General features: G+C 42.1%; 3 protein-coding genes across 10 annotated transcripts in view; 1 reads left to right on the forward strand and 2 right to left on the reverse strand.

The window, feature by feature from the left end:
- Nucleotides 1-8,221, reverse strand: part of mrtfab (myocardin related transcription factor Ab) — a 49,458-nt gene extending 41,237 nt beyond the window's left edge. For 2 of the 6 annotated variants that reach the window (XM_044102735.1, XM_044102733.1), the window contains exons 1-3: nt 7,918-8,219; nt 7,267-7,309; nt 4,773-4,958 (exon numbers count right to left, since the gene is read on the reverse strand). In XM_044102735.1, the coding sequence (XP_043958670.1) occupies nt 4,773-4,958; nt 7,267-7,279 (199 nt within the window). In that variant the 5' untranslated portion in view covers nt 7,280-7,309; nt 7,918-8,219. Of the gene's footprint in view, nt 1-4,772; nt 4,959-6,499; nt 6,571-7,266; nt 7,310-7,917 lie in introns of those variants that run through there. The other 4 variants (XM_044102730.1, XM_044102729.1, XM_044102732.1 and 1 more) reach the window with 4 other exon arrangements.
- A 1,277-nt stretch (nt 8,222-9,498) lies between these two features.
- On the forward strand, nt 9,499-14,170 carry get4 (guided entry of tail-anchored proteins factor 4). 2 transcript variants are annotated; one of them, XM_044102739.1, is made up of 10 exons: nt 9,499-9,566; nt 10,025-10,187; nt 11,019-11,097; nt 11,361-11,442; nt 11,846-11,995; nt 12,605-12,743; nt 12,834-12,974; nt 13,083-13,158; nt 13,292-13,364; nt 13,445-14,170. In XM_044102739.1, the coding sequence occupies exons 1-10, from the start codon at nt 9,521-9,523 to the stop codon at nt 13,534-13,536; spliced, it is 1,041 nt and encodes a 346-aa protein (XP_043958674.1). In that variant the 5' UTR covers nt 9,499-9,520; the 3' UTR covers nt 13,537-14,170. The 2 variants fall into 2 exon arrangements, with proteins under 2 accessions (XP_043958674.1, XP_043958675.1); XM_044102740.1 differs by lacking the exon at nt 9,499-9,566 and adding an exon at nt 9,712-9,726.
- Nucleotides 14,171-15,266: 1,096 nt separating this feature from the next.
- On the reverse strand, nt 15,267-25,358 carry vps35l (VPS35 endosomal protein sorting factor like). Of its 2 annotated transcripts, none has more exons than XM_044102737.1 (30): nt 24,831-25,358; nt 24,383-24,482; nt 24,121-24,294; nt 23,894-24,013; nt 23,753-23,777; nt 23,532-23,611; nt 23,313-23,441; nt 23,129-23,213; nt 22,983-23,039; nt 22,651-22,747; nt 22,430-22,477; nt 22,263-22,356; nt 21,988-22,188; nt 21,851-21,897; nt 20,683-20,794; nt 20,430-20,546; nt 20,260-20,313; nt 19,793-19,873; nt 19,643-19,705; nt 19,470-19,555; nt 19,275-19,355; nt 18,671-18,734; nt 17,905-18,003; nt 17,750-17,827; nt 17,549-17,663; nt 17,210-17,349; nt 16,953-17,118; nt 16,707-16,825; nt 15,902-16,051; nt 15,267-15,741 (listed from the first exon to the last, which is right to left on the reverse strand). In XM_044102737.1, exons 1-30 carry the CDS (start codon nt 24,845-24,847, stop codon nt 15,643-15,645), a joined length of 2,898 nt encoding a protein of 965 aa, XP_043958672.1. In that variant the 5' UTR covers nt 24,848-25,358; the 3' UTR covers nt 15,267-15,642. The 2 variants fall into 2 exon arrangements, with proteins under 2 accessions (XP_043958672.1, XP_043958673.1); XM_044102738.1 differs by having other exon boundaries at nt 15,902-16,048; nt 24,831-25,038.
- Nucleotides 25,359-25,381: the final 23 nt, after the last annotated feature.

The raw sequence follows: 25,381 nt of genomic DNA on the forward strand, positions 1-25,381 counted from the left end.
TTTCCAGTTTTCTTCACTTTCCTTCTGTTCCCTTCAAGTTATGCAATACTGCCATTTCAGAGATGACCTCCCCCTTCCTTCAACTTCCCCGTCCTCCTCCACTTACTCCTCCTGCTGCCGAAGCTGCTAAAGCCTGCACTCCTACACTCTGAGCAGCTTTTCCAGCTCATCGTTCTGAACTATCTCGGACACATGGACATGTCCTCACCGCTATTGTTTGCTGCAGAGAGCTTCAGAGGCAGGTTTGGAGCCCAGAGAACAGGAAACGTAAAAAGCTTCGCAGACCAGCATGCTAATGCCGGCCTTCACATCTGTGTCTCATTCTGAAACGAGATCTCCTTCCGTGTATACACACACACACACACACACACATAGAGAGAGACGTATGTCTGGTTGATAATAAATCTCTGCTAACTCACCCATTGCTGAGGAAGGAATCTGCTGGAGTAAACAAACTGCTTAGTCTGATGTCAAAGATAAAGCTTTGAGGAGCTTTCATATGTGAGCTGGGTGTTGTGTTTTACAACAGAAAAGTATACATACGGTACTCTGTGCATTAAAATTATGAATTTCAATGTGTTTTACTAAGAGTCGATATGTCTCTAACAGCTTTGCGCATTCAATGACTGATTTTTTTTTTGCCAGTTCTTTGTAAAATGTTTCAGACAGGTTGGATGGTTTCAAACCTTGCCAAGGAAACACTGGGGGAGCTACTGGTTACTGGTTCCAGGATATCTGAGTTTTCCCTGTACAGAAACTGGTGTCTTCAATTCTACCACAGATCAAACTACAGGAGAAGATAGCATGTTGGTATTTGGTGGCTGCATACTGGAGTAGCCAGCTAGTTCTGATTTGTTCTTTTTTCTACACTCTTGTTTCTTTTTTTCCCCCCTTTTGGTTGTGGAGCTGCATCTTTGGACAATTATTCCCTCTGGTTTTGGATGTTGTGCAGCTGGAAGGGTTTATGTCCTTACTATTTTTTTTTTTTTTACTTTCAGGCAGTTGTTATGAAGCATAACCATGGCAACAAGGAGTTGAAGACGAGGGTTTGTGGATGCAGAGCTAGACCACAGAGTAGTGGAAGAAGGGGGAAGTTCAGACCGTCTTTTCCATGGATCATAACGGGTAAAGATTGTAACCGTCGACACTCTGCCCAGCTTTCTAGCTGGATCTCGGACCCGTTTGCTTCGCCTGCCTGGTCTTCATGATGCCGTTTGTCTACCGATGTTCTCTAACAAACTTCTGAGGTTTGTTAGAACTGAGACTAATAGACACGCAGGTGAACTTTATTAATTCTAAAACTTCTGAAAGAGTTTATTGACGGGCAAAAATGCATGTTACATTTAACATTTAATTTACAGAACTTTATGAGAGCCATATGTCATGTTTACTTCTGCCTCACGTTTATGCATTACTTCACTTTGCCCTGTTAAATGAAATTCTAATGAAACACAATAGAGCTTGTGATAGTGACAACAAAATGTCAAGAAGCTTAAGGAATGTGAAAGCATTTGCAAGCAACAGCATGACAGCCCAGAAATGCTTGTGCTTGCCGGGAAAACGGCCCCGCACTCTGAGCAGCAGCATCTTCTCACTGGATTAGCTGGAGGAATGCCCGCATCAACTTGTCTGCCCCTGAGTGGTGGAGTAAAGTACCAGGAATAGTCAGACGACACAATTTTAAACCTGGGAGTGGTGGCCTGAGGCAGACGGAGAACTAATCTTTGTATCTGTGAGAAAAATACGATCTTATAATAAATAGCTACAGCCCGGAATCTGTCTGCACTGTGAGAACAGCACTGCTAATACTTGTCGTGTAACCAACTGGTTTGAACCCAATTGAGCATGACTGCAGGCTGAAACAACAAGAAGCCAGCGCAGATACTCTTGTATAATGCAAAGATGTGGGAGTGCCTGTAGTCGAATTACACATCAACCCCAGAATCAATCTTTGGAGCACTTTGCTTATGCAGCGGGATGAGATTGAGACTCTGTGGAAGAAGGAAAGCTTTCACTACGCTAAAGACACCGAACTGGAAACACTGGGGGAGCTACTGGTTACTGGTTCCAGGATGTCTGAGTTTTCCCTGTACAGAAACTGGTGTCTTCAATTCTACCACAGCTCAAACTACAGGAGAAGATGTAGGATCTATAAAACAACAGCTGCATGAGCAAGAAATAATAAGCAATAATAATAAACTAACACACACACAATCACGGTGAGCTATTTTTAAACAGAGACATATAATTAAATCATCTCCAACTCAGTTGAAAATGTCTAAAAATGACTAATACAAGTAAATTTTATTTGCATTAGAACATTGCATATTATTTTTGAAATTAAACATTTCATTTGAGAAGATTTATTAGGAAGGAAGAAAACTGATAATTCTTTAGAAGTCCGATTTGACAAAGTTTTTTGATTGAGTTACTTCCATGGTCTGTAAATACTTTATCGCATTTTGATCAAGAACTACAGTATATCGAAAAAGTAAGCAACATTTTCAAGTGAGAAAACACTTGAAAAACATTTTCAAGTGCTTAATTATTGAATATGTAGACATATCAGCTCTCCAAAAAAAAGATGTTTATAGTTATTAATTTGTTTTTTTAGGGTTATTCAACCATCAGACTGGTGCAAACGGCTAATGTTGTTTCAGGAACTCCTGATCATTCATGAACTTTTCCTAGAAATGCGAACTGTGGACACGTTGGAGCGTTGGAGACGTCTGCGATGCTGCTACATGTTTACCATTGAGAAGTTATTTTAATGTTCCGGCCAGAACCTTTTGCACATTAAAAAAGTGATTCACTGCCCAAAAAAAACATGTCTAATTGATTGAAATTAATATGTCTAAATCCCACTCCAAATATTTTTTTCAAAAATAAACAAAATTTCATGAGATGATCAGGATCTCAAATAGTTTTTAATTAGAAATCCATGAGTTTCTGCTTCCCTGGAACGTAAACATCCAGTGACAACAAAATCCTGTTTATTCGGCTCTCCACAAAATGGGAAAGAGGTGAAAACAGAAAACGAAGGCAGAGAAATGGTCAAATAAATGCCTGTGAGAAACACAGTAATAAGAATAGAATGGAAGCTTATTTAGAACTTTAAGGTTCTGATCTAAGAGTTTCCTGCCATTTTGAAGCTTTTCAAACAACTTTGCATGAAAAATAAGTCAATGGAAGAGCTAAATCAAACAATACAACTCCAATACAAGCTGTTCAAATGGAAAACAGATATTAGTTAGGTTTAAATTTAATCCACTGTTAACATCAAAGAAGATGATAAGATGATGTTTATTGTCCCAAATGAAATTTGTCTTGGGTAAAGACTTAATACCTTTAAAAATCATCAAACTTCAACCAAGTTTGGCTTCAATGTTCCAGTGTGAATCAATTAATAGAGCTGACTAAACTAACCCGATACGACTCAGACCAAAGGAAGCTGTTACAAGTCTCTGAGAGAGTCCACTGTGTAGCCTCAAAAATTTGGTTATCTCCAGGCACAAAGCTGGCCTGCAGAACGCCGAGTCCAGTGAGCAAACACACAGCGGCCATTAATCTGCTGCAGCAGGAGGTCGGCACACAGGAGCAAGACAATTAGGTACAGAAGCTGCTTCGCTCCCTTCTTCTGAGGACTTTGATGCGTGCACGCACACACACACACACACACACCTCCAGTTTCACCGGTCTTTAGATGTTCTCTGAGGTGAAGAAATCCCTTCACTAACAAAATAACACACACAGGCACGTGTAGCTTTAACTTCTGCCATTCAGAAGGTTTTCTAATGTAGCACAACCTCTAAGAGTTATTATTATCTCTAGAGGAAAAAAAGTTGCTTTGGAAAATCTACCGTTCCAATGTCAGAACACATGTTGAGCCATGAATTTTCCGGGAATCTTCTTCACAAAACATAACAAGCCAAAGTTGCAACCTTGCTCTCGATCACCGTCAGGATTACTGTGGGTGTGATCTGGTTGGGAACAGCTCTGCAGCCACAAGCATGCAAATACACACAACACAGCAGAACCATTGATAGAAGTCTAGAAGGTTCCAGGTGAGAAGGAAATTGTCACTCTGTTCTTTCCAGCAGCACAAAAGTTATCCAGAATGGAGAAGAAAGAAGTTTCAGAATGATCATTTGTGGCTTTTATTCTGTTCACGACAAAAATGATAATAAGTATTTGGAAATAAATTACAGTAATCAACTGTTTTGGAAATTTATACACATCGTCCTTTTGCTGCTATTTACATTTGAAAAAATGCAAAGGGGCCTGGTGCTATCAATCAATCTCATGAATGTGCTTCTAAAAACAACTCACTGTTACAGGAAAACTGTTTATCTGCTGTCGTGGGTGGGAACGCTAACTGGTATTAGCATACAAGACAGACACCCAAATGGGCATGACTGACAGAATTAAGCCCCTCCTCCTGCCTCTGATTGGTTGTTTCTATTTAGAACTGGGAGAAGGCAGAGGAGCTGGATTTTTTTCACAGATTATCTGTCTCATATTAGATTGTCATATTACAATGACAATGTAATGTCATTGTTATGACATATTACACTGTCACAACAAAGAGACAGTTTGAACTGTCTCTTTGTTGTGACAGTTTCAACAAATACAAATTACACACTGCAGGTTTAACACATTGCTCATCACGAATCTAGAATGACGTTCAGAATTTAAAACCCTCTACTCCCAAAATGAGACATTTTTAACTAAATGAAAAGAAAAATCAAGATGGAAAAACAATTCACACTCACCGTTCTTGCGCTCCTGTATCGGCAGCAGATTTGGAGCCGGCTGAAGAGAGAGTTCCTGAAGCTCATTGGTCACCGCTTCGCTCTGAGGGCTCGGGGCCGAGCCCGACTTCCCTGGAACCTCCATGGTTCCAGCACTGGGGTCGGCCCCCTGGAGGGGGTCAAGTGTTGCCATAGTCACAGGATAAACTGGAATAAAACAAAAAATTTGAAACGATTAGACATGCACCGAGAAACGGGCTGATGACCGAAACAGAAAACGAATCCAAGCTAAATATTGGCACCGGTAAATCTCTGAATGGTGTCAGCCTGGTTCTAATAAGTAATATATGTATTTGCTTTAAAAAAAAAATGTCAAAAGACTGAGAATAAGGGAAGGCAATACTATTAATACATCTTTTTATTTATAGAGGCAGTTTGTAAAAGAAGTCCTAACTTGTAAAATACCTGTTTGGAGTACAACAATAAGAAAAAGAAAACGAGAACACGTTAATAAAGTATATTCTGATTAAGACTGGATCATATCTAACAGTCCCAATGATGCTTATCAAGCAAAAGGCATCCAGACATGTCCAGGAATCTGAGAACTCGTACATTGTGTATCTCTGGGTGTAACCTCTTTAGCACCAGCTGTTCCATTCTTTCATACAAACTCCAACAAAACAGCTGTAGTTTTTAATCAAAGCTCTGCTGGATCAGCGAAGAAGTCAGAAGCTTAAACCCATCAAACAGCTACATATCAGAACAATCTGAAACATTCGTCTGTATCAGGAAGCAAAAAAGGGATTTTTTTTTGGTTTGTTTCCATCAGAGAAAAGACTTCAGCAGAAAAATTATTGGCACACAGTACAATTCCTGGAAACAGAATACCTATGATGCGCTCTCCCTGAAAAACAACAAAAGGAAGAGAAAGAATGAGAGCCGTGGGCTAGGATTATAAAACTGTTGTTTTTTTGTTAGCTTTGGGTTTTGTTTTTTTTTAAAAAGACAGCTATAAATGTCTGTCTGTAAGCTGCTAGTCGCTTCTGTGACATTTCCAAACACTCTTCTGACAATTATAACTTTTTTATTATTAAATTATTTATTTTACATTGGCTGTTATACTCTTGGTAGCGCTGACTAAACAAATTAAAGTTGTTTTTACATGTTTCAACGAGCTTGTGAAGCAAATGGTGTAGTTTAGTGTGTTGTACTGATGCAGAGTTATCAAATAAATCTGTAAATCAGTAAATTTATGTCTACGTTTTAAAAAGAGAAACGATTAAGTCAATTCAGCTCTGTTTTTCTGCATCGGCCGATACCGAACCTCAAATATCCACATCGATATCGGAAGAGGAAAAAGTGCATTCCTAGAGAATTATGAGGTTAATGGTGACTGAGTCCTGGAAGGAAGTCATTGCTGAACACAAACCATAAGAGTGTCCTACTAGCAGACTGACCATGAAGAAGACAGAAACAACATGTGAAACGAGGTGTTTGTTCTGACAAAACGCTCAAAACACATTTCTGGAACACAGCGTGAAACACGGTGGTGGCAGCATCAAACGCAAACACTGTTTGTTAGCAGGAGCTGCTATCTCACACGGATACGTGCAACAAGTGTGGGGAGACGAACAAACAGGACAGCCGGTAAATGTAGCTAAGGTTCAAAATGAGACATAATAGCAAACAGTTTTGAGGTTGCAGATTGGTCTCAGATAAAATGTTTCGCTCGGTTTACACAGACTTACTCGGTTTATCCAAATTCCAAACGATGCAGGGTTGTTGTTTTTTTTATCATTTTCATCTGGCATATTAAGTTAGAGCAGGGGTGGGCAGCTCCAGGCCTCCAGGGCCGGTGTCCTGCAACTTTTAGATGTATCTCTACTTCAACACACCTGAGTCAAATAATGAGGTCATTAGCAGGACTCTGGAGAACCTGACTGCACTTGGGAGGAAATTCAGGTGTGTTGGACCAGGGAGGACGCCGGCCTTCGAGGACCACCCTTGAGTTAGAGGCTTTTATTGAATTCACTTAATGTTGAGAGGCTCTGTGTAACATCAGGTTGCATCATCCTGATCCCCCCCAACAGATGGCTGCTGTTTGAACACGCTCTGCTGCAAAGCGCTGAAGAAAGATACTCACATTCCTCTCCGCACACGCCCACACTAGCCTCTCTGAAATGCATCACAATCACATTGGTTGAATGGAGAAGAAGAAGAAGAAAAACCCAAGGTCCTGACAGTCAGTGGTGCAAAAAGAGGCATTATAGGGGCGTTGCGCTAAAGGGGGCGCCAAAGAGAGGGCGGAAACATCACTTCTAGTATTTTCTGTATTTAACAGCTGTTTGTGCATGTGTGAATAATGTGATACACCTCACACTGCACATAGTTGCGCCCCTACTGACAGCTTTGGTTCTTTGAATGTGAAACACAGGAAACCCGATCCCACGAATTACAACAGCTTCCCCAGGTGCTGGATGTGACTCAGATCAACAGATCAGACTATGCTGCTTACCTGCCTTTTCCATTTCAGCAAGACGAGGAATCCGTGCAATAAGCTGGAAGAAAAACACCAGAGAGGATGTATTAAATATTATGTTGAGGTCTTTATTAATTATTATTATTATTATTATTTCCCGTCAGAGCACAATGCGGGTCCTGGTGGGTGTGCTGTGGGTTTTGGAGCAGGGATGCCATGCTGTGCAGAGAAAAGCTCCCTGTGTGCTTAAGAGTGTCTTTAAAAAAAGAACCGTGACAACTGCTGGAGGAGGAATTCACGCTTCAGGAGGCCTCAGCACAGATGTCAGCTGTCACTGACCAAAACACACCTACACACACATACACATACACAGCTAAGCTATTGTTAGCCTGTCTGGATGGAAATTCACCCAAACACACCAGAAAAAACAATGAAGTCAAGCTGCACGCGAACATCACAATGGCTCACAAATGCTTCCAATAGCAGAAGCAACTACGTCTGAATCGCTGTGAGCTCGCGACTGAACACAGACACCCAGAATTAGCAAGCTAGCTAGCGCACCATGGCAGACAGACATCCCCGTTAATCGAGAGTTAACATGCTGACCCTCAACTGCATCTTCCCTCCTCCTACCCAACAAGCTAGCAGCCCGAACAGTCGACATATAACATTTATATGGACGCTTACTTATCATGTTTGCCACTTCTGCGCTGAGTGTGAGGGTAAACAGCATCAGCATCACAGCGCTACTTGCGAATCACAAAGGAAACTTTAACCGGAAAACCCTCCTCTGCGTGGGACGCGACGGCCCACTTCCTTCTCAGCATCGTTCCCACGGGTTTACTTCAGCTCTATAGCCAAGAGAGATATTACAGCGCCCGTGTATAATAGAACGTAATAACTTCCTCTATAAAATATGAGCAATGATTAACTTGAATTGGAGAAGGGGGAGAGGCGCAGCGAGGAAAACAAACCACTGTCTACTGAGACTTTTCGATGTATGTCTCCACCTACTGTCAAAGTCAGTGTACTGCAAGATGCACCTAACCTAAATCATCGATATCCATTATATTATATCACTAGCCGAAATCAAAGTTCAAACCTCTATTAAGTATTGTTACTGATAAACAATTACTTTTACAATGCCTGATGTCATTTAATTCACACATATTATCCAAAAGCAGAAGCATGATTGCAGTGTGTAAGTACACTCAGACAAAAATTTTAAGCTTTCATGATGATAAAATTGTCCTGTTAAGGTCAAGGGTGCAAATAAGCACAGGCTCCACAAAATTGGAAGAACAAAAAAACTATAACAAAACCATTTTAGAAGACAAAATATTGAGAGAAAGTTGAAAACATCACTTACACATATTCATATTTGGGTAACTTCTAAAGAGAGAGAGAGTGAGAGAGGCAGAGAGAGAGAGAGATAGAGATTTTGTGTTGTGTTGATGCAGATGATTTAAATTCAATTCAAATTCAAAAATACCTTATTGATCCCACATGGAAATTAAATATAGTTGTAACTCATCTTAATTAGAGATTATTCAAACAGGTATTGATGGCTGTGAAAGGAAAAATCTCCTGTAGCAGTTTGTGTTACAGTGAATTTTAAGAAGCCTCTGACTGAAGACGCTCTGACCATCTCATAAAGAGGTTGCTCAGGGTTGTCCATAATTTTCTTGATTTTATGTAAAATCATGAAGGAAGAACAATAAATATAGAAGGAGGCAAAAACAATTGAAACAAGAATTAAAAAAAGTAATAATAATAATAATAATAATAATAATAATAATAATAATAATAATAATAATAATAATAATAATAATGATAAATCATAATCTCTATAGAGTAATAGTTATGTCCGTTCATTAGAAGGTCAGTCTGTCAGATTACAAGTTCCTTTTAAAAAACAATTGTAAAGCAGATGTTAAACATACTTGTCATCAAGCCCCCATGTCTATATTATATTTCGTATTGCTCTGATGTAAAAGAAAAATCACAGAGGGTTTCTGATTGGTTAATAATTTCTGATTAACCAATCAGAAATTATTAACCAATCAGAAATTAAACTGGTTTAAAATGCTGTGTAAGGGAGCATCTGGGAATTCTCCCACTAGAAAACAGAACTTATACAAAACAGGAGGGCAGCAAAGGGATTTCATAAAACATGGAAATAACCTCTAGACATCCCCCCACTGGCCCCCCCGGGCTGAATTTTACAAATACGTAGAGGATGGCATAGTGACATAGGATGACGTTGTTGTTGTTAGGAGAGACATGATGTATGTTTTCTGTTCTATTAATTGTTCATGTTATGAGGGGGACAAAAGGCAAGTTTCTTTGCATTTTGTATTACTAACAAATTATTTTTAGAAAACCATACATAAGGATAATTTACGTTTATCTAACAGAGAGAAAACTACATAATCACCGTGGAAACAGAACGAAAGATAAATATATATATATCAAAAGCTAGAGTATTGCAGTTTGGTAAGCAATATATTTTGTGTTTTTTCGCGTTTTCATCCTTTTCACACTTGAGAGACTGATTTAGAACTAAAATGTGGTCCCTAGAGAAGGAATAAAGGAGGAATTTATGAGAGTTTTATTTTAACCATTTTAATATTTCTGAAATTGTAATTTAATCCAGTGTCTGTAATATGAAGAACAATTTTAAGGGTTATAAAATTTCAAAACTCCGTTAAACACTGATGATACACCGGTTATGGCAGCCGAAGAGGGTCAGTTTGGTTAAAAGGGTTTGGTCTGTCTGTCAACGCTACGGTAGTGTGCCGCTGCGGAGGTGCGACCATGGCTGAGCCGGAGTCTCTGAGGTGCTCCAGCGTCAGGAACCGTGGAGGCGTCCAGAGAGTCGAAGGGAAACTTCGAGCCAGCGTAGAAAAAGGAGACTACTATGAAGCTCACCAAATGTACAGAACTTTATTTTTTAGGTGAGTATGGCCTCTGTGCTAGCTGCAGTTTGTAATTGTCAGTTGGCTTCGAGGCCTATCTGTTCCAGATCATTCTGCTGTCAACCCTTTTTTCACTGCTGTTTACACGCGATTGGTTGGATTTCTTGTTGGACCCGCCTAGAAGTGTTTGTTGTTGCGCTTGATTGGACACTCGATCTTTCTGTCTTCAGCAGGTCTAAGGCTATTGGCTGGTTACCTTTTTAGCATAGCGAGTCTGAGAAGACTGAGGATAGCAGAGTTGTGTTAGCTTAAGCTACTGAGATAAGAACATGAGACAGCTGTTTCTGCGTTTCAGTTAAAATAATGTGGAGAAAACAAAAAAACACCAAGGCAAAAATGTTTTTATTGCCATTATATGAAGGGGGTTTGTTGACGGTGGGCAGTAGTGTTAGCAATTAGCTAGGTTAGGTAGCCACTTTCTGTTACAAAGCATGATGCTAGACATGTTTATGCTTAGTTTGTTTTCTATACAGACTGCTTTCTTAGCTAATAGTCATATTTGTATACTGAGAGAACTGTCTGATTTTATTTAAAAATGTCTTATATTTTTAGTAATACTAGTTCTGAAAATATAGTCATGTTAAATACAATTTTTTAAACCCCATTATTAAGAAGCCTAATACAATTATTACTTGGTGGTTCCCTACTTCATTTGCTTGACCCTTTGCCTAAAAGATATCTCACGGGACAGTAGATGGGGAAATGGGCTGCATTACAATTTTAGTACTATGTCAAATATTAATATAACAGAACACAAAAAGCTTAAAACGATTGAAATGCTTTAACATTATTACTCCTGTCCTCCATCAGGTATATGTCACAGGGAAAACACGCTGAAGCCAGAGAGCTGATGTACAATGGGGCTCTTCTCTTCTTCAGCTACAACCAGGTACAAAATACACAAGGCTCTAAAATGTCTTTGTGACATGATGCTGCAGCTACAGATGACTTCCTTTAATTTCTTTTATGTACATATATTTAGGTGACAATTTGGCTAACGCTGTGTGTATGTCACGTAAATTTGCATAAGGGTTGCACTGGTGTTTCATCTTTTCCGCTTGTATTCGTGGACTGCTGCTGCCTGTTTATAGGAGCCTTTGTGTGAAAACAGAGTGAAAAAGACAAAGTGGCTTGTTTTTTATTGCTTTTCAGCAAAACAGTGCAGCTGATCTGTCCATGCTGGTGTTGGAGGTTTTGGAGAAGTCCGACACAAAGGTAGAAGATGAAATATTAGGTGAGTTGCAGATTGATCACTCTTACCAAATATTTGATGCGCCGACTAGTGAGATTTATTTTTAGAGCCGTCTGCTTTTGATCTATTTTTTTAACTTGCTCCTTCTTTCATTGTGTGTGAGTCATATGATGCGTACACTAGCAAATAATGATACCTTAAAGATAAAAAAAAAGTTAAAGAGCAAATTCTTTCAACTGAATTTTAGTTGTCATTCAAATCGGCATTAGAAATGGTTAATTTCTTTATGTCCATTACCACATTTCTGATTCACAAAATCGCATATTAATGTTAAATAATATAAAATTGTAGAAAGTTATTTCCGTTTCTATTTTTTTTTCTTTTTTTTGTAAAATGTCTTCACTGGTGTGTGTGTGTGTGTGCGTGCTTGCCAATTGTGGTGCAGAAAACCTGGCCAAGCTGTTCAGCCTGATGGACCCAAACTCTCCAGAGAGAGTTGCGTTTGTTTCCAGAGCCTTGAAATGGTCTACAGGAGGATCTGGCAAGTTAGGTCACCCAAAATTCCACCAGCTGCTTGCTGTCATCTTATGGAAAGGTAAATGGCTAATTGTCTTAGCTACTGTGAAGAAAACGGGTGACTCAAATATTTGTAGGATGAGAGTTTCTTAATAAAATCTTCCCTCAGGGTAGAAATGCCGTTTTTTGTTTTTTTTAGAGTGATACCAGCAGCTTCTGGAAGGAAGTTTGCATCTTGTCCACAGCTTACCTCATGAAGTCAACTTACTAAAATGCTGTCATCTGCTCCTCCTTGTGCTATAGACTTTGAGCACAAAGTTTTAATGCAGGGTTTCCCCCAGACAAGCTGCTATGCCCGGTGGTGGAGCCGCTAGGGCAGTCCGGCAGCGGCCACCTTGCTGAGCAGGCATCGTAATTGGAAATAATGGCTTGTGAGGCCAATGGGCAGGTGCAGGTTTGGCGCCCAATGTGTCGACTATAAACCTAGTTATAAAAGAAAAAACTTATTTAAAATAAACAAACAAAGCTTAGCCTGGTGAGGAGGCATGTAAAGCCTGGTGGCCCACCAGGCTTATGGTGCACTAGGAGAAAAACCTCGGTAGCGTTCTGAAACGGTCTTGAACGTCTTGAGTTCGTGTAGCTGCCTATACTGATGACGAAGCGCTGTTCCTTTGCCTCATATGTTTAGAACAAAACTACAGCGAGTCTCGGTATCATTTCCTGCATTCATCTGACGGGGAGGGCTGCGCTCAGATGCTAGTAGAGTATTCATCATCGCGAGGCTACCGCAGCGAGGTCGACATGTTTGTGGCGCAGGCCGTCCTTCAGTAAGTGACCAGTGACGCCCGCGCTGTGAAACAAAGACACGCAGGTTGCTGCTCCATTTTCATTCCCACGTGTCGGCCTTCCCACTCCAGGTTCCTCTGCCTAAAGAACAAAAACAGCGCTTCCGTGGTGTTCAGCACATACACAGAGAAACACCCGTCCATAGAGAGGGGCCCTCCTTTCGTCCAGCCTCTACTAAACTTTATCTGGTTTCTGCTGCTGGCAGTGGAAGGGTGAGAGCAAGTCTCTTGATACTAGTGTTTGTATGGATAAATATAGGCTGTGTTTTGGAATGTACTAGAATATTGATGTACAATAATTAGAGCTGTTTTGTCCTTCAGGGGTAAATTAACAGTTTTCACAGTGTTATGTGAGCAATATCAACCTTCCCTGAAAAGGGATCCCATGTATAATGAGGTGAGTTGTGCTCTTCGTTGTTGAACTTCTGTTTCACATGCTTCAAAAAGTTTTGGTAAAACATTCTGAAACCAGTGAGTATCTCAATTTCTCCTTCCTTGTTTCTCTTTCTCTGCGGATGCTGTTGTCCTAGTATCTCGACCGAATAGGACAGCTTTTCTTTGGAGTCCCACCCAAACAGTCTCCATCGTACGGAGGTCTGCTGGGTGAGTCCAATGCTCTCTGTACTTTCAGTAAACAATGAGGCTTCAGCAGGAGAAGCTGATTAGTGGTTTCCATCTGGCAGGGAACCTGCTGAACAGCCTGATGGGTTCTGGCGAAGAAGACGACGTTGCCGAAGAAGCCCACGAGGACAGCAGCCCCATAGAACTGGACTGAGCCCACAGACCACGACGAGGAGAACAAACGCATAAGGAGAAAACAAATCTGAAGAGGGAAGACCATTCCGCCTCGCTACTGCCCCTTAGCTAACAGGGTCAGGTCGAGGCGCTGGTCTGCGTTTTCGGAGGCGGGCTGTTTGACAAAAAGTCCCACCATCCACCAAACAGTTCACAGCAAAACCAGAAAGATTATCATTCCGCCAAAACATCCCCCGTCGGCTCCGTGTGGACCGAGCGGGCCAAACTGCGACCTCTCCTCTTCTTGAACTGTTGTACGAATACATTTTATCTTTAACCATCTTTTGTTTTTGGTAGTTTGGGACTATTGCTTGCTGTTTTAAGTGTGTATGATGCACAGATAAACTGTCCTCTCCCTGTAACATCCTGCTTCAAGGAGGTTGGAATGATCGGCGTCTACACGGGGAGGACGGCGTCACAAGTGCAACCACCCTGCTCAGTGTAAGGGTTTAGTGAGCTCACTACAGATTTCAAAGTGTTTGGTCGGTCAGCCTCGGGCAGCTCCATCAGGAGCCAAGGTGTAGCTGTTGCTGACTTTTTTTTTTCCTCCAAGAAGTGTATTCCGTTATGTCTCTCTTCTGTCAGATGTAAATTAAAACGTACTTATAGCCATTGCTGTGTGTCAGCGTTTCGTCTCTAGTTTCATCGACACGCCACAGGTTATGTTAGAACTTGAATATCTTCGGCCTGCTTCATTTCACTCACAATCACCCTAAGTTCCTGTTTTACGAGTCCATCTGCTGAGTTTGAGCTTTGGGTCGTTTTCAAAACCTTTGGTCAAACTTTGCTGAACCTCAAATCTAAACAGTGTTTGATTCACACTGTTTAGAGACAAACAGTGTGAGCAAAATAAAACACTAAAAAGGCTTGTTGGTCACAAATGTGTGTTGTATATTTCTTTTTGGGGGGGTTCGGATCAGAAAAAGACGGGTGCAAAGTTTGGAGATTGATCAACTTCACAGCTTTGGGTTGCGTGGCGGCAATTTGCACCGAATGCAGATTGCTATGAAGAGTTGAAATGCAAGTAATTGCAAAGTAAAAGAACATTAACTTAATGTTGTTTGCACTGTATGCTGATCCTGCCATTAGGTGGGCTGAAGTCATAATTTCTATGACTCAGGGTAAAAGACTGTTATAACTTCCAGAAACACACACGATGCTGAGAATGTTGCCGTCAAATTTTCTCTACAATAAGTTGGCAAAAAAAAATGAATAAATGGGAGTAGGATGGTTGGTTCAGTTTCTGTGAAGAAAGCCTTACTTTATATAAAACTCTTGAGCGCCGGGATCATCTTGTTTGCCAACTGATTGTCGAGGAACAGCAGCAGGCAAGTGTGAATGTTTCTGCACTCTGAGGTGTAAACTTCTGACCGCTTGTCTGGTTCACAAAGGGCACCAAAAAAAAAAACAGAGTGACAACCTACAAGAAGGACTAGAGCTGTACTACAATAGACTGAGGTGAAGGTAATTTATCAGACTGAGGCCTTTTAGATTGAAGGGTTTCTACAATGGGCACAGAATTATTACAGTAAAGGATCCTGAGATCTTCCATGTGTAGGGTTGCTTATTAATCTGTACAGGTCCTGAAAAGCTGAGTCAGGGAACTCTGCAAAGGCACAGACAAATGAGCAAACATCCTGGAACTAAATGAACTGAACTGTAACCAGCAAAGGTAAATAAAATAAAAAGCTTGTGCTGAAACACATGTTAAATAACTTTGATTTTAATTTTTTAAAAAACCTAAATACTAGAGAAACATTAATTCAGAACCTATTAACGGTGCCAACCACTGACAACAAAAAAATGGACTAATTAGCAGCAGGGCAGTGTAACATAAACACAACACAATTATTACTGCAAAATGCAATGACATTTTACAATCAATCCATTTTCTTCTTATTACCAACATTCCTATTATTTGGGGGTTTCAGAATAAACGGAGCCTCATGAATACTATGTGGTTGAGAAAGCTTTAGCCTGTTTTGGTTAGCTGTAAGTAGAGTTAAATTTCATGTGGTTCAGATTTTTTATTTACATTAGTGAAATAATTTTAATATGTTTCATGAACTATTTTACAGCAGAACATTCAGGTACGGGACTGAAGGGAAAGCCTCTGGATTGTGTCTGACAGGTGGGCCATGTCAGGCCGCTGAGCCTGATGTCTGATGGACTCCAGAGTCCGAATCTGGAGGAAACACAAAAGGGGGAGAAAAGTCATAATAATGTACGTGCACGGCTGCTGTAAAGTCAGGTTTAAGTCAACTTTAACGATTCCAGGCTGTGAACAAACTTGGAAGCTATTAATTTCTACAGAGAGCCGCTCTGTTTGTAAAATGCCAACCCACAGAGACTCGCGTCTCGTTGTGTCCATGCTTGTGGCTCAGGTTCCACAGGTTGATGGACAGCTGACTCAGCTTGTTGTTCCTCAGGTCGCCGTGGGCCAGCAGGACCCCGAAGAGGGAGAAGGCCAGGGCGCTTTGACGCCGCACGCTCTGCTGCAAAGAGGCCAGGGAAAGAATGAGGAAAGATATGTGCAGAGGAAGGAAATGTTTCTGAAATATTACCTTCATAAACTTTAACAAGGGAGTATTGTGATTTCCTGGCATGTAGTGCCATTTTGTAACACAGTCAAGTAACCATGTTAACTTCAGTTGTCATAAAAATGCTATATATACCAAATATGACTTCATAATTTAACACTTTGAAATTAGGCCTCTGTCTCTTTAAGAAGCTCCTGCTCTATCTGAAATTCCGCCTTCAGGAAGTCATCACAACATGGCTCCTCTATTAACCCTTTAATAATGTTTCCTTCAGCATTTCACTGAGAAGTAACTCATATAATGAACTCATGGGTTTGCTAATTGCTGCTGGCTAGTCTGAAGGAGATGATTACAGGAGTTGAAGAGCTAGGTCCACCCAGGTGTTTTCATAAAGCTACATGTTTGCCACCAGAGATTAACGGATTTCTCAAACATGCATTAAAGATTCAAGGCAACACCCCAGGTATGTTTTTGATGAGGAAATAACATTATTACACAATGAACAACTAGAAGAATAAAAAAACAATAATAATTTTACATAATACAGCCCCTTTAAATGAAGAATGTGAGTAGATCAAAGTGGAAGTGAGTGACTCTGGTGCGTTCTGACCTCGTCGCGAGTGAGTGTCTTCAGATGGTCCAAGATTTGTCCGATCAAAGTCTCACACAGCTTGTTGATCTCTGACAAGAACTTTGGGTCTCCTCCATATAACGTCTCATTGGAGTCCACTAGGGAACAGAAGGTAGAGTCTAACTAGGGAACAGCTGACTGTGCACACCATGATTTCTGCACATTGCACCAAGGGTTCTCTCTCCATCCGTGTGTGTGTGTGTGTGTGTGTGTGTGTGCTATTACCTTTATGAATGGAGTAGAGGTACGTTTCCTGACTCATGGCGGCGAGCAGCGGCAGGGCGCTGATATAAACACGCACCTTGGCGTCGCTGTTGTCCTCCCAGGTATAATCCTGGACCATGTTGAGCAGCCCGCGGACCAAGTACAGCACGCCGTGCTCCGGGTGGTCCTGAAAGCACACGCAAGGTAGGGTTTACGCGGCCCTCCTTTTGCAGGATGCTTAAAATTTCGTTCCACTGTCAGAAAAGCGAGGCCGTTACCGGGACGACCAGCAGCGTGGCCAAGAAGTTGTTGATGAAGTCCAGCAGGAAGCTCTCGGAGGAGCGAAGCTTCCCCTCCACGCTGATGGAGCGAGGAACCTCAGGAAGGACGCTGACCGCTGCCTTCAGGAACGCATCGGCTGGAAGACGGAGACATTTATTCAGAGGCCAAAACTATTCACACTCCTTCAACTTTGATGAGGTCAAAATATTTGAAATCGGTAACACTTTATTTGACGGGGTGCGCATAGGACTGCCAGTATTGTCATAAACAGGAAGGAGTCTTTATGAATGTTTATGCCTGTTGTCATGACAATCCAAAATGGAGGATGTGCTCACCCTGAGAGAGACACTGGTTGGCCAAGGCGACCTGACCGGACAGCAGGTAGAGGTGGAGGCGGCTGAAGATGCTGCTGAGAGACGGGATGGTGATGAAGCAGTAGGCCGCACATGCCTGGAGAGCAGGGGACAGAAACCAGAGACCAATAAGCAAGAAGCCCCCTCTTAAAGCGACAGCCACCCACCCTGAGGTAACCGCACCCGGACAAACGCTGCTGTCTTCCTGGAGTGATTCCCTTTCATCACCACGCGGGTCTCCATGGCCAGCTGGTTCACCGTCTGGACAGAACAATGGTCACACTCGGTGTGACAAAGTGTGAGTATGTGCCGGGTGAGGATGCGGACGCTTTACTGACGTGGATGAGCTGCACCAGGACCGGCTCCAGGTTGCAGAAGGTGGCTCTGGCCTCCACGCAGAAACTCAGCTGCTGCTCGAAGTCCCGGCCAAAGGAAACCTGAAGAGAAGAGTACGGCAAGAAGGAGAGGACAAGATTACTAGCAGTACGGTGTGAAGTTGTAATAAAGCAGCGTATCTGAGCGTAAATCTCATATCAGATTTCTGAGATTTAGTATTGGCCTAATCCGATACAGAAGACCGGTCTTGAATTGACTTAAAATGCTTTTTTTCTAAATGTATTTTTAATGCTGCACCAGTAGAGCACAATTAAATACATCAACGGCTTCACAAGCTAGGTCAAACATGAAAAAACAACTTTATTCTGTTCAGTCAGTGAAATTAGGAGGAGAACGGCCAACAAAAAGTAAATAATAAACAAACTCAAAAAAAAATTGGCTAAACTGCAACAAACCTCCTTTCAAATGGTTCAGAAAGTGCAATTTGGAATTTTAAATATAATGTTAAATAAATAATAAAGCATGATGTCGCTCAAAGCACAAAGCATAGAGTTATACTGAATAGATCTGATCTTATGGCTCATTGTCGCCGATACACAATGTAGGATGTTTTTCAATATCAGGAGCGATGCAGAAATTAATGTCAGATCGGTGCATCTCTACAAACCAGCATGATTTGTTTTCAGAATTTCTCATCCATATCTAATTTGCTAAACTTGTTGTGAGGATTTGTGAATCGACTCTTATTAAATAAAAGTGAAGTCTCACCATGCGGATGAAGCCGATGATCAGCAGAGCCAAAGATCTTTTCTCATCTTCGAGCGTGAGAGCGCTGCCAGGCAAAAGATAACAGACGTTGCTGAGTGACTTCCAAAAGGAATTCTTTGTTTGCATTCATCACACAAACATGAATTTAATTGTTGCTTAGTGTTCTTAATCACCCAAGTTCCCTGGTGTGTCACCCTTTGCACAATTGGGAAGTTTAGTGCAAAGGGTGACACATCAGTGTCTTCCATTTGTAAGGTCAGACACTGATGTTGGACAAGAATCCCTGGCTCTCATTTTCTGTTCTAATTCACCCAAAGCGTGTTCTGTTGTGCAGGTCAGTCATTTCCACCCTATTTTTTCTCAAAGCATACTGACCAAACTCCATCTCCCAGCATCCATAGTACTGAAAACTACCGCTGACATCACCAACGTTCTAAAAATACCCGACTTCAGACAACTTTTTGCCTTAATTGGACGGGCGACACAATACTTGTAGCTATAAGTTAGCTAAGCTTTTTTGTTACTATAGTTAAAACGATATAAACAGTAAAAATAAAAACCAGACCTGTTAAAAGTTTAGAGGGGATGGTAACACGTAACCTACTTAACGGAGTCGTGCATGGTTTTGCAGATGTGCAGCATGGCGTTGAGGATGACCGGGTCCCTGGTGAGCTCCAGCTGGTGTCTGCAGGAAACACAACAGATCGGAAAAAATCCATTCACTTTGTCGACTGAAACAACTAAATTCCTCTTTCCTAGCCGGTTCATCCGTTTTTGTTTTTTTTCTTCTTTGTCTTACTTGATGAAAACCTCCATGATGGATTTGCAGACCTCCACTCTCACGCTGTCCTTCTGGAACATGTCGAGGAACGGCAGGAAGCGCTCCTGATGGACAAAGGATGGAAAAAATATATATATATGTCAAACACGATAAGCAGGGAACAGTTTGGATTTGTGTTTCAGACAACTAACCATGGAGAAGAGGATGGAAAAGTCGTGGAAGTAGGTGAGGATCTTCCTGATCACTGACTGCAGCTGCCCGCAGAGCAAGAACACACCGAAGTGATTACAAAGAAGAGAGAGAAATAAGTCCAATGTAGCCGGTGGAGTTATGGCGCTAACCTGAGGGTAGGCCTCCTCAAACGCTCGGTCAGGAGTCATGTGTTTGATGATGTCAGCCAGGACTGTGTTGACCTCTCGTTTCTGTCAGGACGAAACAAAGAACACACAAAAAAAAAGTCAAAACAAAATGAAATTACAAGAAGTAGTAGCGAGGACTGTTGAAATAATACGAGAAAAGTCTTTTAGAACTTTCTTCTTGTATGATTCTATTCTCATATGACTATTCTAACACCACTGTTAGAATTTGTCTTCCAGTACAACTTCTTTCTCTAAGGTCTATTTTGTTATGTTGTTTTTCGTACAACCTTTCTCATGCAACTTCATACTCGTACAACATTATTCTTGTAATGTTCTGACTTTATTCTTGTAGTTTTATGCTTTTATTTTATTAGTTTTTGTTAGTACAGCCCTGCTACTCCCTCAGAAGAAAAGTAGTGGCCACGATTTTCCAAGCTAGTTTCACTCACAGTAAAGTGTCGGCAGGTGAACTCCACCCAGATCTCAGCGCAGTTCATGTAATCCTACAAAAACAGACAAAAACAAAAAACAAACTAAAATGAGTGAGTTATGATCTGGAACACGTAACTGGTATAAGTGGATTTTTTATTTTATTTTTTATGTGCAGAAGTTGCAGAACCTGAGGGTTTCGGACTCTGGTGATGACTTTCCAGGCTTCGTTCAGGATGGTGAGCCTCTCAGACTCCGGAGGATCGGCGCAGGCCAGACTGCGACCCAGAGAGCCGTACAGCAGGTGCTGCAGAGACAAAATGAAACTGTTTGTTTCAAGATTAAAAATGAAGCTATTTTTTAACATTTTTTGAAGTTTCTAGCTGCTCTAAGATGCAGTAAATGAAGAGATTAGAATAGTCCAGCCGTTTGTGCCCTCTGACCTTTGGGAAGCCGGACTCGTCGCAGTCTTTGATCATACCAATGAAATCAGTGGCTCTGGTTGCAACAAACTCCGGTCTGAAAGCTCTCATTATTGAGTTGAGAAGCAAGGCACTGTGGAAAAAAAAACAACAAAATGTCAGTGAAATAAGTGAGATGCACCTAGAGTAACTTAACTCTAAATAGACAGTTTTTCCACTGTTTGTATAAATTATTCGCTGTGCAAATAGTGAAATTTTTGTGTACATTTGTTTAAAACTGCAATATTTGGCCTGAAGCCGTCTCAGTGCTGCCCTCTTTTGGTTTAACGCTAGCAACTGCAGCTGACCACACCCCTCCTTAACACCCACACTTGGCACCGCCCACTTTGGATGAAGGTTTTCAAAAATTGCCTAGAGGCGGATTTGTGCTTTTATATGATTTTTTCTCTCCCTTTAGGGGGCGCCACAGCAGACCATTTCCTGCTAATAAGGATGGCCATTAATTAATTATCATTTATCGTGACACATTTCATTTCATAAGAATTTAGATTTATTGTTGTCACAAAACATCTTAATCAATGATGTTTAAAACTCCACAAAGCTTAGCTTTACTTGTTAGCTTTACTATTTTCTCCAGTGTTTGTTTACTAACAGCAGCTGCGTTTCCACTGATCATATAATTGTGCAATTTGACATTTCTAAAATAAATTCCCTTACTGGAAAAACTGCAACTTTGAAAAAACTCTCTAAAGTGTTTTGACTCTAGGGTGTGGTGGATTTATGGCCGTATAAAAATTTGTTAAGTTTGCAAAATTGCAATGGAAGCACTTTTTTCCACATCACAAGAGTCACGTGATCGACAACCGGATGTCGGCTCAAACCATAAAGAAGAAGACAGGAAGTAGTTGGAGGACAATGAAGCGGCATGTTTTTAATAACATGTGAACAAACGTGATTTTAATTGCGTTTATTATTGAATGGAAGTACAAGAATTGTGAAATTGTTGTTTTTTTTTTTACATTGGCGGAATATCGACAAAGTTTTGCGCCTATTTGTAATTAAAGCGCAGCTGCCATCAATACATTTGAAAATAGGATTAATCTCTCACTTTTACCACAAAGTACCACAAAACATCATGATGAAACTCTAAGTCCACAATGTCCCGCCCCTCTCTGCTCGGTCTACTTACTTATTTGCCATCATCTTGCATCTCTCCATCATCTCTGTGAGAAGTTGCTGTTGTTGTGGAAACAGCGATGGGATAACAGTTAGACTTTCATTCAGCTGACACCCGTTTGGGTTGAGCCCAGCGGACAGGCGCTTTACCTCCGGAGCCCTGTACGCGACGCACTGCAGGATCCAGTTGATGGCGGGCGAGTAGAGCGTCAGGTACGCCGGCACCTCCACCTTCTGCACATGCAGCTGCTTCTGGACGCTGTCACCGCTGATCTGCCTGAAGGTGGCGAGCAGGTCGAAGACGTTGGCGTTCAGACTCTCCTTCAGGTGGGGCGCCACCTCCATGCCCACCTGGGGACCCGAAGGGGCGTCAGGTCTGAGACGCAGGATGGCCGGGGAAGGAGGCGGAGGAGAGGGCGACTCACCCTGCAGAGGTAAGCTCTGGCGTAGGCGGCGACCAGAGGGTCTCCCATCCCACGGATCATGGCGGTCAGCCGGGGAAGGGTCTCCTGGATTCCTCTACAAAGACGTGAACCGTGAGTCAGTTCACAGACGGCTCTCAGAGAGGAAAACAGTGTTGGAGGAGACTTACGACTTGCTGAGGAAACGGTTGCACTTGAGGATAGCAGCTTCCACATATCTGAGGTCAGAGGTTAAAGAGTCAACTTCAGCTTCTAGACGCTGACCAAACACAACCGATAGGTAAGCCCAGACGTGGAGCCTTCTGCACATCCATCCTGAAACCCCACACAGGAACTCTTCAATCTGACTCAGAGCTTTGGTTCCAGAACTCAAACACCTGCTGGTGGATACAGTCGGGGCAGCAGCTCCCTGATGGAGGCGATCTTGAAGAACCAGTTGAGGCATGTCTCCTTTGCCGTGTCGTTCACATCTTCTACTGTGAAGGAGTCTGAGAGAGAGAGAAAGAGGGAGTGAGAGAGGATGTAAGAGGGAGAGACTCCCTGACTTTACCTACTGAGGCTCTAGATTTCATTTAGTGCCATCAAAGTCAAGGGTTCTGAATTCAGAGGCATGCCACACTTTTAGGATTCTAATTCATATTGATCCAGAGTATAAAATCCCAGTGAAGTAAACTGAAGTTGGAGGCTTTAATGTGACAGAAATGGAAACATGTCCAGACTTACCTGGCAGAGGTCTGGGGTCTGAACACATGGTCCAGATCCTGTCATACACCAGACGGCCTACAACACACACACACACACACACACACACAATATGATGTAACAGCTCGACAACAGCAGCAGCAGCAGCTGACGGGAAGTGAACGCACCAAAAGTGTCGAGGATGTCAGTGATGAGGACGAACTTGCTGGGGTAGAACTGGATCACAGACGTGTCGGACAGAAGTTTGGAGCACTGGAACACACCTCACAGGTGAGTGTGTTTGACCCCATAGAGGAAGGATGTACATGTGTGTGTGTGTGTGTGTGTGCGCGCGTGTGTGTGTGTTGTTACCTGGATGACGATCTTCAGGGCTTTGACCTTCTGGTCGGAGGACCAGGCCTCCTTCAGGGACTGGTTAAGCTCCTCGATGCGGTTGGCGTAATCCTGCTGTGAGAGGTTGAGGAGCTCCCTTTGGGAACCCTGTAGCACACACACATACACACCAAGCTGTCACACATCTGCTCCGACCCAGCGCTGATCGTTAACATGTAGCCACCACAAGCGACGCGCCTCCTCCAAATCGTCCAGCTCCTCCAGGCGAGTGCGGACTTTCTCTGAAACGGCCGATGCTCCTGGATTGGGAGCTTTTCCTGGTGGACAAAACGGATTTGTCAGCTCTCCACTGAAACGGGACACCTGTTTACACACTCGTTCAAATAAAATGAATAATAAATGTAATAATATGAGCAAAAAAGAAATATCATAACTAGATCCGAAACAAGTGGTCTTACCTCTGTCAGAGCCCATACAGAGATTCTGTAAAGAGAAACACAGAAACCTTTAGGTTTTAACCCTAAACCGTTGCCGTGGCAGTGTGACAACGTCCAATAAGCTTCTACATGCGGTCATGTCTTAAAAAATGTCAGACTCACAATGGACAGTTTTTCAGTGGTGGTGAACCTGGTCAGGATTTCTCCTCGTTTCGTTGACCAGGGCTCAAAGTCGGCTCCGAGCGCCTCTTCCTCCTTCACCCTCCTCTTCCTCCCGAGATCCTGGAAGCACAACATGTCTGCTTAAAAGAAAAGAATTACTACCTCCCCCACTCCGCCTTCGTCCCCTCTCTTAGTTTTTCTCCTGCCGGGTCAGCTGGTGAACTGACCCCCACGGAGCTGCTGTGTGACGCAGCCGCTGACGTCTCGGTGGCGGCAAACATGGACAGGGGATCTGTCCCGTCCAGCATGGAGCTCAGGGGGTCCACGGGTGCTGAGGACGAGGAGGAGGAAGATGAGGAGGTGCTGCCTTTGCGAGCTCCACGGGTCTTTGTGTCCGTGACCTGGAGGGAAACAGAGAGGGGTCATTTTGTGAATCGGGTCAGCAGGTTTCACACTGTTGGAGGCTGGATAACAGGAGGCAGGTGATACCATGATAGGCTTGAGGGGATGGTAGTCTCCGAACTCGACAGGAAGTGCCTCAGGATGACACCTCTGCAGCTCTGCCTCATAATTTCGCCCACGAGAACGCCTGTTGGCACAACAAGCAGGAGATGTATTCATAAAACCTAACAACAATTCAACATATCGCTTACTGAATTAGTCCTGCTCTAAACTATCAACTTGAATAATAAATAAATAAATAAATAAAATGTCTACAAGCGTTTTCTACTGATAAGTTAATGGCTGTTAGTTATGGCTTTAGCTTAATATAGCAAATAACAGCTAAAAACTGTAGAAAAAAGCGGTTAAAAATACACAGCTACAAGTTTTATGCAATATATGCGTACTTAAACGTCGCATATTAAAAATACACGGCTAGTTTAACAGTTCGGTTTTCATAGCTACATGTTTTGAGAATGAGGAAAAAACATCTTACCATTGCACCGAAGCCATTTTTTTTCATATCACATGACACTTCTGGTCTTCCTGGTTCAGGCTGTAATTTGGTGCCGAGGTGTTTATTATCTTTAAATTTAGCGCTGATGTTATAGTTGTTGTTGCTACTTTGTCAGAGCTAAAGGCTCAAAACTTACTTCAAGGCAGCGTTTACTAGAGCTAAGAGATGTTTTTTTTTTATATATTGCACTTGCAAATGTGACTTCATTTCCCATGGTACATTGTGTGCTTCTGATGCTGAGTTCCAGTTACCTCGGAGCCGCAGCTGCATTCCAGATAGTCGAAAAAGAAGTCGGGATTTCAACATGGCGATGCGCATAGACTTTGTTCGCAGTATCATAATTTTAAACTTTACTTTCCACAAGCAAAAACCACTTAAAATTTTCAGTTTAGAGTTCCAGGTGGTACATGTAACATTGACTTTAGGGGCACACTTGTAAAATGAACATGCTTTCACGACTCCTTACTATTGTAAATTGGCTTTACAATTTTGAAATTGAGTGTAGTCGGAGTCGCTCCCAAGTCCCCAGT

Source organism: Gambusia affinis, linkage group LG20, assembly GCF_019740435.1.
Source record: "Gambusia affinis linkage group LG20, SWU_Gaff_1.0, whole genome shotgun sequence".
Classification (NCBI taxonomy): Eukaryota; Metazoa; Chordata; class Actinopteri; order Cyprinodontiformes; family Poeciliidae; genus Gambusia; species Gambusia affinis.